This window comes from Ochlerotatus camptorhynchus, unplaced genomic scaffold, assembly GCF_037179485.1.
Source record: "Ochlerotatus camptorhynchus isolate MF236.1 unplaced genomic scaffold, CSIRO-AGI_Acam_v1.1 ptg000267l, whole genome shotgun sequence".
NCBI classification, from domain to species: domain Eukaryota; kingdom Metazoa; phylum Arthropoda; class Insecta; order Diptera; family Culicidae; genus Ochlerotatus; species Ochlerotatus camptorhynchus.
Window position 1 is genome coordinate 3236193 of NW_027040757.1, and position 12237 is coordinate 3248429.

At 40.7% G+C, this 12237-nt stretch overlaps 3 protein-coding genes across 3 annotated transcripts in view; 1 reads left to right on the plus strand and 2 right to left on the minus strand.

Moving 5' to 3' along the window:
• Positions 1-1156: 1156 nt before the first annotated feature.
• LOC135705450 (NADH dehydrogenase [ubiquinone] 1 beta subcomplex subunit 2, mitochondrial-like) overlaps positions 1157-12237 on the minus strand; it is a 247189-nt gene continuing 236108 nt past the window's right edge. The window contains exons 2-4 of the mRNA XM_065227202.1: positions 1689-1823; positions 1423-1546; positions 1157-1368 (exon numbers count right to left, since the gene is read on the minus strand). Coding sequence (XP_065083274.1) covers positions 1297-1368; positions 1423-1546; positions 1689-1795 — 303 coding nt within the window. The 5' untranslated portion in view covers positions 1796-1823 and the 3' untranslated portion in view covers positions 1157-1296. The remainder of the gene's footprint in view (positions 1369-1422; positions 1547-1688; positions 1824-12237) is intronic.
• On the plus strand, positions 3979-5079 carry LOC135705474 (tektin-1-like). The gene is made up of 2 exons (XM_065227223.1): positions 3979-4060; positions 4477-5079. The coding sequence occupies exons 1-2, from the start codon at positions 3979-3981 to the stop codon at positions 5064-5066; spliced, it is 672 nt and encodes a 223-aa protein (XP_065083295.1). The 3' UTR covers positions 5067-5079.
• Positions 5280-6442, minus strand: LOC135705475 (E3 ubiquitin-protein ligase Bre1-like). The gene is made up of 2 exons (XM_065227224.1): positions 6314-6442; positions 5280-5834 (listed from the first exon to the last, which is right to left on the minus strand). Exons 1-2 carry the CDS (start codon positions 6440-6442, stop codon positions 5457-5459), a joined length of 507 nt encoding a protein of 168 aa, XP_065083296.1. The 3' UTR covers positions 5280-5456.

A 12237-nucleotide genomic window follows, 5' to 3' on the forward strand; every position in this document is an offset into this window, starting at 1 on the left:
TTCACTTAGTCTATTAGTACACTCCCAGACCGATTAAAATTTTGGTTGATTTTCCGTCGATAGGATTAAGTATATGTTTAAAAAATAGTGAAATTTTTTAATCATAAATCATATTTCAAATCTCCTTTTCCCTCTCCCGATCCAAACAATTGTCATCCACTAACCTCGAGAAGATCGCGAGTAATCGGTTCAAATCCTTGTATTTTAGATTTAAGACATTTTATAATGTATAAAGAAAATGATGACTTGGCTCTGTAAAGTTTATTCGATTAAGCCTGTACAAATAAAGTAATTAACAAAAAAAAAAAAGCATTAATATTGAGCGGGGCATATTTGACCCATCTAACCCTAGATTTTTGCATCGAATTTTAATCGATTTGCGGTCTCCGAAAAAATGGTTCTGCATTGCTTCCTAAATCCAACATTAAGAACTGTGAGAATTTTTGTCGACCTGTTTTCCATTCTATCCTAACATACAAATTCTCCCATAAATCAAAATAGTAAACGAATTTGTTCAAATTTGGTAGCTTTTGAAGACCTGAACATAATTTGAAAGAGAAGTTGGGAACAAGGATCAAAATCTATGGATTAAGATTAGAGCATAGAAAATCATTTAAAAAAAAGTGTACAAAACAAAATACATTAGGCATTGTGTACACAGAGGGAGGGTGGTAGGTCTAAAATCTACACAATCTGTCTACACAGTTCGGATAGCCTTGTAGAACATAATCGATCCCAGATATCAAAATTTACCCTCCTACCAGGGTTGGTTGAGAGAAGTGCAGTATGGAAACACCAAATTCATCGTTGTGGGGTTTCTCCCATTCACTTGCTATAAAGATTATTTTTCGGAAGTATGTTCAAATTTTGCGTTCAGAGCGTCACAATCAGCGATATGATTCGTGAGCGCAGGTTTTCCTAAAAACAATTTTTTATAGCAAGTGCGTGGAAACAACCCTAGACTCCTACAATGCTGAATTTGGTGTTTCCAGACCCCACTTCTCTCGAGAAATTGCAATGGACCGATTGCTGTAGAACGGATGTTTCTTTCTAACATTGGGGAGAAACACTTTCATCTTACAGCCATCGGTCCATTGATAAATTTTACACTGTCAATAATATTCAAAGCCAATAATGTAAGATTCTTTTAAGCGAATTCCCTTTCGAAGGTTTATTTACAATAACCATTTTCAACTGGCAATCTAGAGAATTAATAGCACATTCAGCTCCACAAATCTGCAGGCGTTCAGCTAAAATTATAAAGATGGGTGACACCTAATCAAGCTCGTCTGCGGTCTATTCATCATCCGAAGGAATGCCAAGCTCGGCGTTGGTCCATTGCGTTGGATCCGGGTAAGCAAATTCTCCCTAAAATATTGAAGCAATAATGATTGTCTAGCAATTACCATTTCAACAACAAACCGTAATGTGCTCGTATTCATGGAACAGATGCCACAGCACCCACCACCACATCAGACCGCCGGCCACCTGAGCACCGACACGGGCTAGCATCTCCGGCTTCGGACCATTCATCCGGTACGACACACTGGAATTATGGAATAGCATTTTCAAAACAGTAAGGGAATATGTATTATTTGATTCGGGGAATCCGATCAAAATATAGTACCGATAATTACATAATGTTCCGCGAGGAACTTGCTTGTTCAAGGAAAAAACACCGTACTTACTCGTGTCCATGGCGCACGACTTGGTTGCGAACGGCCGCAGTGGTAGCCGGGGAACTGGCCGCACGTTGCAGCAATCGTCCCAGCAGCAGAGCACGGGAGGAAAGCATTATTTTTTCGGAAGATATTCACTCGGCACTTATTTGATTCCGTTCGCGACGATGAAAACGGCAGTGACAGACGATTGAGTGTATTTTTCTCGGTGTTTTTCTTCTTGTTTATAAAAAAAAAGTGACAGTTGACACTTCTGTGAATTCGGCACCCAGCACCTTTTTTTTACCACCTTTTTTAGTACCCATTTTTTCAGCTGCGGGTAGATTAGCGCACCGCAGCGCTGCCAAGTGGAAACTAGTGGCAGCTGTTTGAAAGTTGTGAACTCGGCACCCTTTTTTTTCCGAAGCTTCCTGTAGAGGTATTTATGTTCAATGATTGATGATCGATTTAGCTGATGATTGCCCACGATTTTGATGATGGTTTGTATGAAGCATATTTAGCTCAAGTCTAGTCCTATCCGGTGGCATTGCGATATTGGACGCAGCGCGTCAATGTTGGTACTTTTACCCTATGGTCTTAAAGAGGTATTTACGTTCAATGATTGATGATCGATTTAGCTGATGATTGCCCACGATTTTGATGATGGTTTGTATGGAGCATATTTAGCTCAAGTCTAGTCCTATCCGGTGGCATTGCGATATTGGACGCAGCGCGTCAATTTTGGTACTTTTAATCTATGACCTTATAGAGGTATTTACGTTCAATGATTGATGATCGATTTAGCTGATGATTGCCCACGATTTTGATGATGGTTTGTATGAAGCATATTTAGCTCAAGTCTAGTCCTATCCGGTGGTATTGCGATATTGGACGCAGCGCGTCAATTTTGGTGACCTTATAGAGGTATTTACGTTCAATGATTGATGATCGATTTAGCTGATGATTGCCCACGATTTTGATGATGGTTTGTATGGAGCATATTTAGCTCAAGTCTAGTCCTATCCGGTGGCATTGCGATATTGGACGCAGCGCGTCAATTTTGGTACTTTTACCCTATGACCTTATAGAGGTATTTACGTTCAATGATTGATGATCGATTTAGCTGATGATTGCCCACGATTTTGATGATGGTTTGTATGGAGCATATTTAGCTCAAGTCTAGTCCTATCCGGTGGCATTGCGATATTGGACGCAGCACGTCAATTTTGGTACTTTTACTTCGACGGTGACTCTGTAGCAGCTCTTTACTCGTTAAAATCCAACAAGCAAACGTCAGACTGTGCGTGATATACAAGGTGGACTTTGTAGTATCCTTTCACTTCCTTTGTTATTCTATCACATTAGCGTACATCTGTATCGATCAGGGCTCGTGCAAAAGATTATGGACCGTATACGAAGAAAAGTTCGAGCGATTGGCGAGGAAGACTCGAGCAATGGTCTTAGAATTAGCATAATACCTACACAGCAAAAAAAGTTGTTGAATATTACATCGAAACAGCTGCACATAGGTCAATCCATCGGTTGTGTAATATTACGATGAGTGATGTACTCAAGGGCCTTTGATACAATACAAAAGACCGACGTAATTTTCCCGATGTAATAAATTTGACGTACACGAAGCGATATACACAATTGGATGTAATGGCAAACTTTATGAAATTTGTATTTTTTTAAAGTTCGAGGGAGTATCATTGAAGCTCAGATAATTTCATAGAAGTGAGAGGCTTTTCTTTATGAAAGTGATCAATTGCGGTTTAGAACTATATTGAACACATATATTTTCTCTTCCATCTTTCCTGACCTGCGATACCTCGTGCGATACTCATTCTTTCCCTGATCCCTTCGTTTCTCTCTAACTTCCAAAAACTATCCATTCACCTCTTCATACTTTACCGTTAATAACGACAAAGGCGGACTGCCATCGCCCTCGCTCTGACGTCACTGTTCAACTACCGGGAGAACGTCTGAAATGTTCGTCCATCTTGGTCCGGTCCATACTCGAGAGAATTGGCCCACCACTCGCCTCCGTGGTGCCTATCGGTCCCTAGCACTTCTGGCCCACCGCACGAAATCGGTGCCATCCGATCGAACAAACGGGATGCTTTCTGATGTTCTAAAAACGGTTTTACACACGCACTGTCCGCCGTATTTATCGAAAACGGCGATGATCAGCTGGCCATACAAGACTACTCACAATATATGAAAGAAACCTTGGAACGGACCGAAAAAAGAGACCATTTGAAGAAATTCCCGGTGCTTTTACTGGCCACAAAACAGTATTTCGTTTTCTGCAATAACAATGGTGGCTCGATTGGTGGTTCGTCGTCTCAAACGTCAGTTCGATCCGCATCAGAGCGAAAAAGCTGGCAGTGTTGCGAGATGTAATATCGCGTAGTAATTATCTGTCATATCGCATAATATTAGTGTAATATTACACAACTATTTGTTGAATGATCTATGTGCAGCTGTTTCTGTGTAATAATTATGTTAGTTCTATGTGAATATTACACACATGCGACGGAATGAAAAATAGTCAATTTGTTTCGGTGTAATTCGAAGAGCGACATAATATTACATAGAATTGGTGTTAATTTATATGCAAATTCTCACAATTACATCTACTTTCATGATCCGTTAGCATCATTACGTTGAGGCATATTACTTTTTTTTGCTGTGTACTAAATATAGCTGTTACATTGAACTATGAAAAATAAAACGCATTTTTAAACTTCAACAATATTTTCGTGTCCGGATTCAACCTTTAGTAACCTATAATCAACCGAATCTTTTTTTTTTTTTTCCTCCGGCAACAACACCGATCCGGAGTGGATCGAGAAGACCAACACCAACATCGAGAGCACTCCCAAGAAAATCAACTCGGCCCAAACGCTTCGCTCCTACATCGATCAGGTGCTCAAACAGGCCGCCGAAGACATTCGCCATCAGGTGGAACGAACCAATGCAGCTTACAGCAAACGAATCGCCGAAGTCCGGTACACCAAAATCAAGCTGGAGAACGTACACAAGGAAACTGTCCACCAGGTTAACGAGCTGACGCGTACTGACACCAAGTTGGAGAAGGAGATTGCCGAGAAAGAGGGTTACGTCTCCCTAGCACAGGTGCGCATGGCGAACCGAGCCCATCGGCCCGGGATTGAACTATGCAAGGATAACGTTTACAATAGCCTGAAAAAGGAGTTGGCGGCGCTGCGGGAAACAGTCTCCAAGCTGGATCAGATGTTGGTGCAGTCCAGGGTCACGCTGAGATATCTGCTCAATACGCAGGTGATGCAAGAAGAGGAGATCAATTTGAAAACGAACTCGCTGAAGATCGACGAAGTGGACTGTATGACACTGAGAGAGAGTTTGAATTTTCAGAATTTCTAGTTTTCCGGAAGTATGATGATACCAGTGATAGTCACACTTCGGGTTTGGTAAGGTGCACAAGAATTTCTTGTGTGTCTACAAATAAATCGAACCGTGTTTTGCAACCGACAGTCTTTTGTTTTTTTTTATGGATTTATTTACCTATTGGAGTTTTGATTATAAAAGTCAGCAGTTTAGACCTTCAAATATATAATAATAAAACGGTTTTTTTTTAGCTTTTTACCGACGTCGATTGATCTCGGATTGTATATGCGGTCCGAAATAAGTGGGTTGAATTATAATTGATTTTGTAATTAGGAAAGTGTTTAATTTCATTAGGATTCCTAGATTACACTAAATTGAATTACATGGACTATCACTTAGAGAACGTACATAAAAGCTTAATACCGGTCACAGGCCACAGCTACAGCACAGAGTGCCAGACATTTCGATCGTCTTCATGCGTTCTGCCTTGCGCTTGAATTGCGCCAGCTCTTCCTGCAGCCGCTTGGTTTTGTAGGCTTCCGCTTCCAGAGAGCTCGTCTTCTCCGCTACCACCTGCTGGGCTTCCTTCATCTGGGCGTGATACCTTTCGAGGTGCAGCTTCAGGTCGGCCGCGGACTGGGCAAATTCGATGGCTTTCCGTTTGTGCATTTCCATTGCCTGTTGGCGGGCTACCAGCTCCTTCTCTATCGTTGTGATGATGTTTTGCAGGATGAGTTCCTTTTCCTCTAGCGTAGCACGTAGCACGACATGCATCGCTTCGATCTGACTGTCGCGAGTTGTTACCTGGTGGGTGGGAAGAGGATTGTTTCATTGAGGGTTTAGAAATTCACTCGAAGAAATTCTCGTTTACCATATTTTCCTTACAAAAAACTGTGTTTGTATGTAAAATACGGTTCGAACGAAAACAAATCTTACTCAGAGAATGAGTCACTTTTACTCATTCGTATGGAGAAATTACTAAACGCGTAGGTCACTTTTAGCGCTGAGTTACCTACGCTTTTACAAATTTCTCCATACGAATGAATAAAGACTCACTCTCTGAGTAAGATGCGTTTTCAGTGTGGGTAAGGGGCTGTTCATTAACTACGTAGACAGTTTTTTTGACCCCCCCCCCTCACCCACGTAGACAATTGTCCATACAAAAGTTTAAAAATTGTATGAATTGTGAACAATTGCCAATCCCCCCCCCCCCGTCTAAACTGTCTACGTAGTTTATGAACAGCCCCTAATTAGCTTTCAATAATTACAATCGAATTTTTTACTTGATCCTCCAGCACTTGGTTTTCCTCGCGCAGAAGTTTGTACATCTGGTTGACTTTTATCCGATCCGACATCAGCTTGAAGTTGGCATCGTCCTTTTTCCGCAGCTGCTGAATTAACCTGTAAAACATTCATGTTGGCTTCCATATTATAAATATAAAGTTAAATGCTATTCTTACCTGCGGCACCCTTCAGTGGCAGATTAGTATCTTCACAGCTGTAGTTTTGTCTGCCGCCAGGGATGTTTTCAGAGATATCCTCGGGGAGGTCTTCAGAGATACCTTGAATGTCCTCATGTATGTTATCAGGGCTGTCCTCGAGGCTGTCCTTCAAAAATTCGACTGAATCTAAAAGATAACGAAAATAAAACAGAGAGAATAGAAAGTTTTTGTTAAATATACGCTTACAAACGGATAAACTTACTTTCAATGACACTCAGATCTTCATCAGCTTCTTTTGAAACAGACGACTTCAACTGTATGTCACTCTTCATCAGGATCTTGTTCTCAGTATCATCCGCCTCCAATAGCACCTTCAGAGCAGGTGAACTTTCTGGACAAACAGCATCAAAAGCACGCCGTTTGGAGAGCATGGACCAAAGTATGGACGCAACCGACTCCAAACCACTAGGATGCTTCATAACAACATGCCGCGTAAAACTATACATTCCAGTTCCAGTTCTCTGCGGTATCGGCGGTTGCTGAGAGTTTAGTTGTTTTTCCGATAAAAGTGCACAACGGACACGTAATCTCCGCTCGATACTGTCCCTGGCAACGGTACACAGCGATGGTAAAATTTGACTGAAGTGATCGAAGTGATGATATTTCCTACGAAACAGAAAATAATAATTTTAATTATTAATAAAATTTAATTTAATACCGGAGGTTTAACATTATTCTTTTTCAAGTCTGATAGCTAACTACCACCCCTATTCTGTATTTCGTTCGAAACGAAATTCCTATACAAAAAAATATTTGAAAAACAAGAATAAGGGTGATTGTATGAGCCCACACCTCCCCAGAGGTTTCAACTACATTTGCTTGGAGTTTAGGATGATCAGGACCAAGTATCAAGGTTGATCAAAACAATTTGTATCCCTGCTTCACAGGGAAGTTTGATCACATGGGCATTTTGTGTGGTCGGTGGTTCTGAATATGGACAAACAGGCAGATGAATTCTATTCCTACTCTTTACTGTAATAAGCTTGGTGGCCCTGAAAAGAGCCGTTTTGTCTCCAATGTTGGTGATGATTTAACCTCTGAAACCAAACAGAGTGCGTCTCTGTCACTTCAAAAACGTAGATGACATCCATGGCCGCTTACGCTTGGCGTGTTTAGTGTAGGTGACAGCATCACAGATCTCATTTTTCAGGAACACCTTCAGCACACCTCGTAAATCAAACCGGAGATACGTCAGACACCGCCACGGCGAGCCAGACGACGGATGGTGGTTATCTCGAAGAATTTGCGTTTGGTTCTGAACATGGCGATGAGTGTGTAAAATATTACGCAATTCCATCCTCCCTATTCACACGCGCCCGAGGATCGGAGGCGAATGCCACTTCGACTTGTTTCGTCTACTTACTACTCTCTGACGACTGTGCTGGGGAAGCAGCATATGCATGTAGGTAATTGGTGGATTTGTTAGTTAATTCGACGCTTTTGGACAATGCTGAACATTTACCAGTTTTTCAATAGTTTCTTGTTGAAAATCAACATTTGGAAGCATTGTTATCAATGGGTAGCCATATTTCTTATCGATTGGTGGTAAAATTATTGAAATTGGACCAGGGGTAGCTGAGTTATTAACGTTCAAAATCTTTCTTAATTTGTTACATGTTCCATTTTCGTTTTTCACAAAGTGTACCCCCATATAGAAATCAAAGACGTAGTCCTACGTCAATAACCATAAACGAACGATAACCCAAATAATTGAACTTTTCCACTAATGGTTTGGAAGATACCCAGAACACGTCGTTAAGCAAAATAACCATAACAATCCCCCTTATTCTGCGAGTCACGTGACTCTCTGTCACCGGTGAGGTGACAATTGTCACCTCGTGTGAGGTGACTCTCCATGTAAATCAAATGGAGAGTCACCTCACACGAGGTGACTATTATCACCTCACCGGTGAGAGAGAGTCACGTGACTCGCAGAATAAGGGGGAATTTTATTAGGGTAGGTACACAGCAAAAAAAGTTGTTGAATATTACATCGAAACTGCTGCAACCAGGTCAATCCATCGGTTGTGTAATATCACATTGTACGATGTACATCGATTTTGCGAACAAAATTACATCCATTGATGTAATATTGTATCTGCTTTTTGCTATTACATCATTATTTCATACATCAGCTTGAATTACGTTGATCGATATTACATTTTTTGTTGCTGTGTATGTTGCCAAATGGCAACACTCCCCCTTATTCTGCGCCGCGAGTGAGGTGAGGTGACTCGCTGTCACTAGTGAGGTGACAAAAGTCACTGCGAGTGAGGTGACTCTCCGTGCAAATAAAATGGTTGGTCTTCTCGATCCACTCCGGATCGGTGTTGTTGCCGGAGGAAAAAAAAAAAAAAGATTCGGTTGATTATAGGTTACTAAAGGTTGAATCCGGACACGAAAATATTGTTGAAGTTTAAAAATGCGTTTTATTTTTCATAGTTCAATGTAACAGCTATATTTAGTACACAGCAAAAAAAAGTAATATGCCTCAACGTAATGATGCTAACGGATCATGAAAGTAGATGTAATTGTGAGAATTTGCATATAAATTAACACCAATTCTATGTAATATTATGTCGCTCTTCGAATTACACCGAAACAAATTGACTATTTTTCATTCCGTCGCATGTGTGTAATATTCACATAGAACTAACATAATTATTACACAGAAACAGCTGCACATAGATCATTCAACAAATAGTTGTGTAATATTACACTAATATTATGCGATATGACAGATAATTACTACGCGATATTACATCTCGCAACACTGCCAGCTTTTTCGCTCTGATGCGGATCGAACTGACGTTTGAGACGACGAACCACCAATCGAGCCACCATTGTTATTGCAGAAAACGAAATACTGTTTTGTGGCCAGTAAAAGCACCGGGAATTTCTTCAAATGGTCTCTTTTTTCGGTCCGTTCCAAGGTTTCTTTCATATATTGTGAGTAGTCTTGTATGGCCAGCTGATCATCGCCATTTTCGATAAATACGGCGGACAGTGCGTGTGTAAAACCGTTTTTAGAACATCAGAAAGCATCCCGTTTGTTCGATCGGATGGCACCGATTTCGTGCGGTGGGCCAGAAGTGCTAGGGACCGATAGGCACCACGGAGGCGAGTGGTGGGCCAATTCTCTCGAGTATGGACCGGACCAAGATGGACGAACATTTCAGACGTTCTCCCGGTAGTTGAACAGTGACGTCAGAGCGAGGGCGATGGCAGTCCGCCTTTGTCGTTATTAACGGTAAAGTATGAAGAGGTGAATGAATCGTTGTTGGAAGTTAGAGAGAAACGAAGGGATCAGGGAAAGAATGAGTATCGCACGAGGTATCGCAGGTCAGGAAAGATGGAAGAGAAAATATATGTGTTCAATATAGTTCTAAACCGCAATTGATCACTTTCATAAAGAAAAGCCTCTCACTTCTATGAAATTATCCGAGCTTCAATGATACTCCCTCGAACTTTAAAAAAATACAAATTTCATAAAGTTTGCCATTACATCCAATTGTGTACATCGCTTCGTGAACGTCAAATTTATTACATCGGGAAAATTACGTCGGTCTTTTGTATTGTATCAAAGGCCCTTGAGTACATCACTCATCGTAATATTACACAACCGATGGATTGACCTATGTGCAGCTGTTTCGATGTAATATTCAACAACTTTTTTTGCTGTGTAGGTATTATGCTAATTCTAAGACCATTGCTCGAGTCTTCCTCGCCAATCGCTCGAACTTTTCTTCGTATACGGTCCATAATCTTTTGCACGAGCCCTGATCGATACAGATGTACGCTAATGTGATAGAATAACAAAGGAAGTGAAAGGATACTGCAAAGTCCACCTTGTATATCACGCACAGTCTGACGTTTGCTTGTTGGATTTTAACGAGTAAAGAGCTGCTACAGAGTCACCGTCGAAGTAAAAGTACCATAATTGACCATAATTGCGTCCATATGAAAGTACCATAATTGCGTCCAATATCGCAATGCCACCGGATAGGACTAGACTTGAGCTAAATATGCTCCATCCAAACCATCGTCAAAATCGTGGGCAATCATCAGCTAAATCGATCATTAATCATTGAACGTAAATACCTCTACAGGAAGCTTCGGAAAAAAGGGTGCCGAGTTCACAACTATCCAACAGCTGCCACTAGTTTACACTTGGCGGCGCTGCGGTGCGCTAATCTACCCGCAGCTGAAAAAATGGGTGCTAAAAAAAGGTGGTAAAAAAAAGGATGCTGGAAAAACTGCACGGTAAGAAAAAAGTACCCAACGGCCAGTTCACTTTTACCTACTTTTGACTAGTTTGTCTCATTTTCTCCTTCTAATGTTGTCAAAAAAGAAGGAGCAAAACCACCCAACAGGGGTAGTAAAGTGTGGGAACCCAACGTTGGGTATAATCATATTTACCTACTGTTGGGTACAACTAACTTACTTTTGGTTAAAAAGCTAGTGGAAAATTCCATACGAACTGCACACAAGTAAATTGGCAAATCAAAGTTGGCACTCGTGGAGAATAGAAGAACTATGAAAGTGATGATGGTTTCAAAATTTTACACGGTGAGGTATACGAGTTCAATCTTAAAATGCCTTTATTTTGCAAATGGAGCATTTTATTTAATTCTGGTTAATGCTACGCTAGTAGAAAACTTAAGGACTACTTAATAGACACATAATATAGAAAAATAATTTCTTTTCAGATTTTTAGGTGTAGACATAGATTTCAGCTTTTCTACAACTGTAGCAGCAACCAGAATTAAATAAAATGCTCAATTTGCAAAATAAAAGCATTTTAAGATTGCATTTGTATACCTCCCCGTGGAAAATTTTGAAACCATCATCACTTTCATAGTTCTTCTATTCTCCACGAGTGCCAACTTTGATTTGCCAATCAAAATTACTTTGACCCGCTTTACCTACTTTTGGGTTCCTGCACTATAGTGCCGAGATGAGTGAAAAGAACTTAATTTTGGGTTCTTTTTTCTAACCGTGTGGGTGCCGAATTCACAGAAGTACAGTTCAAGGTGACTACATATAGGTGTTCTAATGTGTCAAATTTATGATTCAGCCATGTTGGATTTTTGTATGGGACAGCGACCGAGTTTGTTTACGATTTGCTCTAAAACCGCACTTTTCCCCCCCACGACCTCCTCGCCTATATAGTGACAAAGCTGTATCACCATTTATATACCCACCATGGTACAGTTGACGCTGTTGACAGATTCATTCGCTCCACTCTGGTGGCGAAGGAGAGAAGCTCCAGAACATGATGGATCGCACAAGAGGGGCATCTGGCGGTGAATGGATATGAAAACAATGAAATTATTCGATATGTCCGGTAAAGAGTGGGGTGGTGCTAATGGAATTGATTATTAAATTCAAAAACTGTTTGTAGCAGTATACCAGCTACAAAGCAAGATCATGCTGCAGGTGGCTGGGTTCGATTCCCGGTCTGGTCGTCTGGGTACACATTAACGGGACAGGCCAAGTAGGATACAAAAAGATTCCAAGTATCAACACTGGCCACTCCAAGATGCAGCAACAAATACAACTGCAGTTTTGTGCTTTGATCAGAAATGTGATGATACTTTGTATGATCATTCATGTCGGTTTGTCGGTGATTACACTTTTTTTTACCAGGTGAATCTTTGTCATTGACTAAAAATGAATGATATTTTGACAAAGGTTTTTTTTTT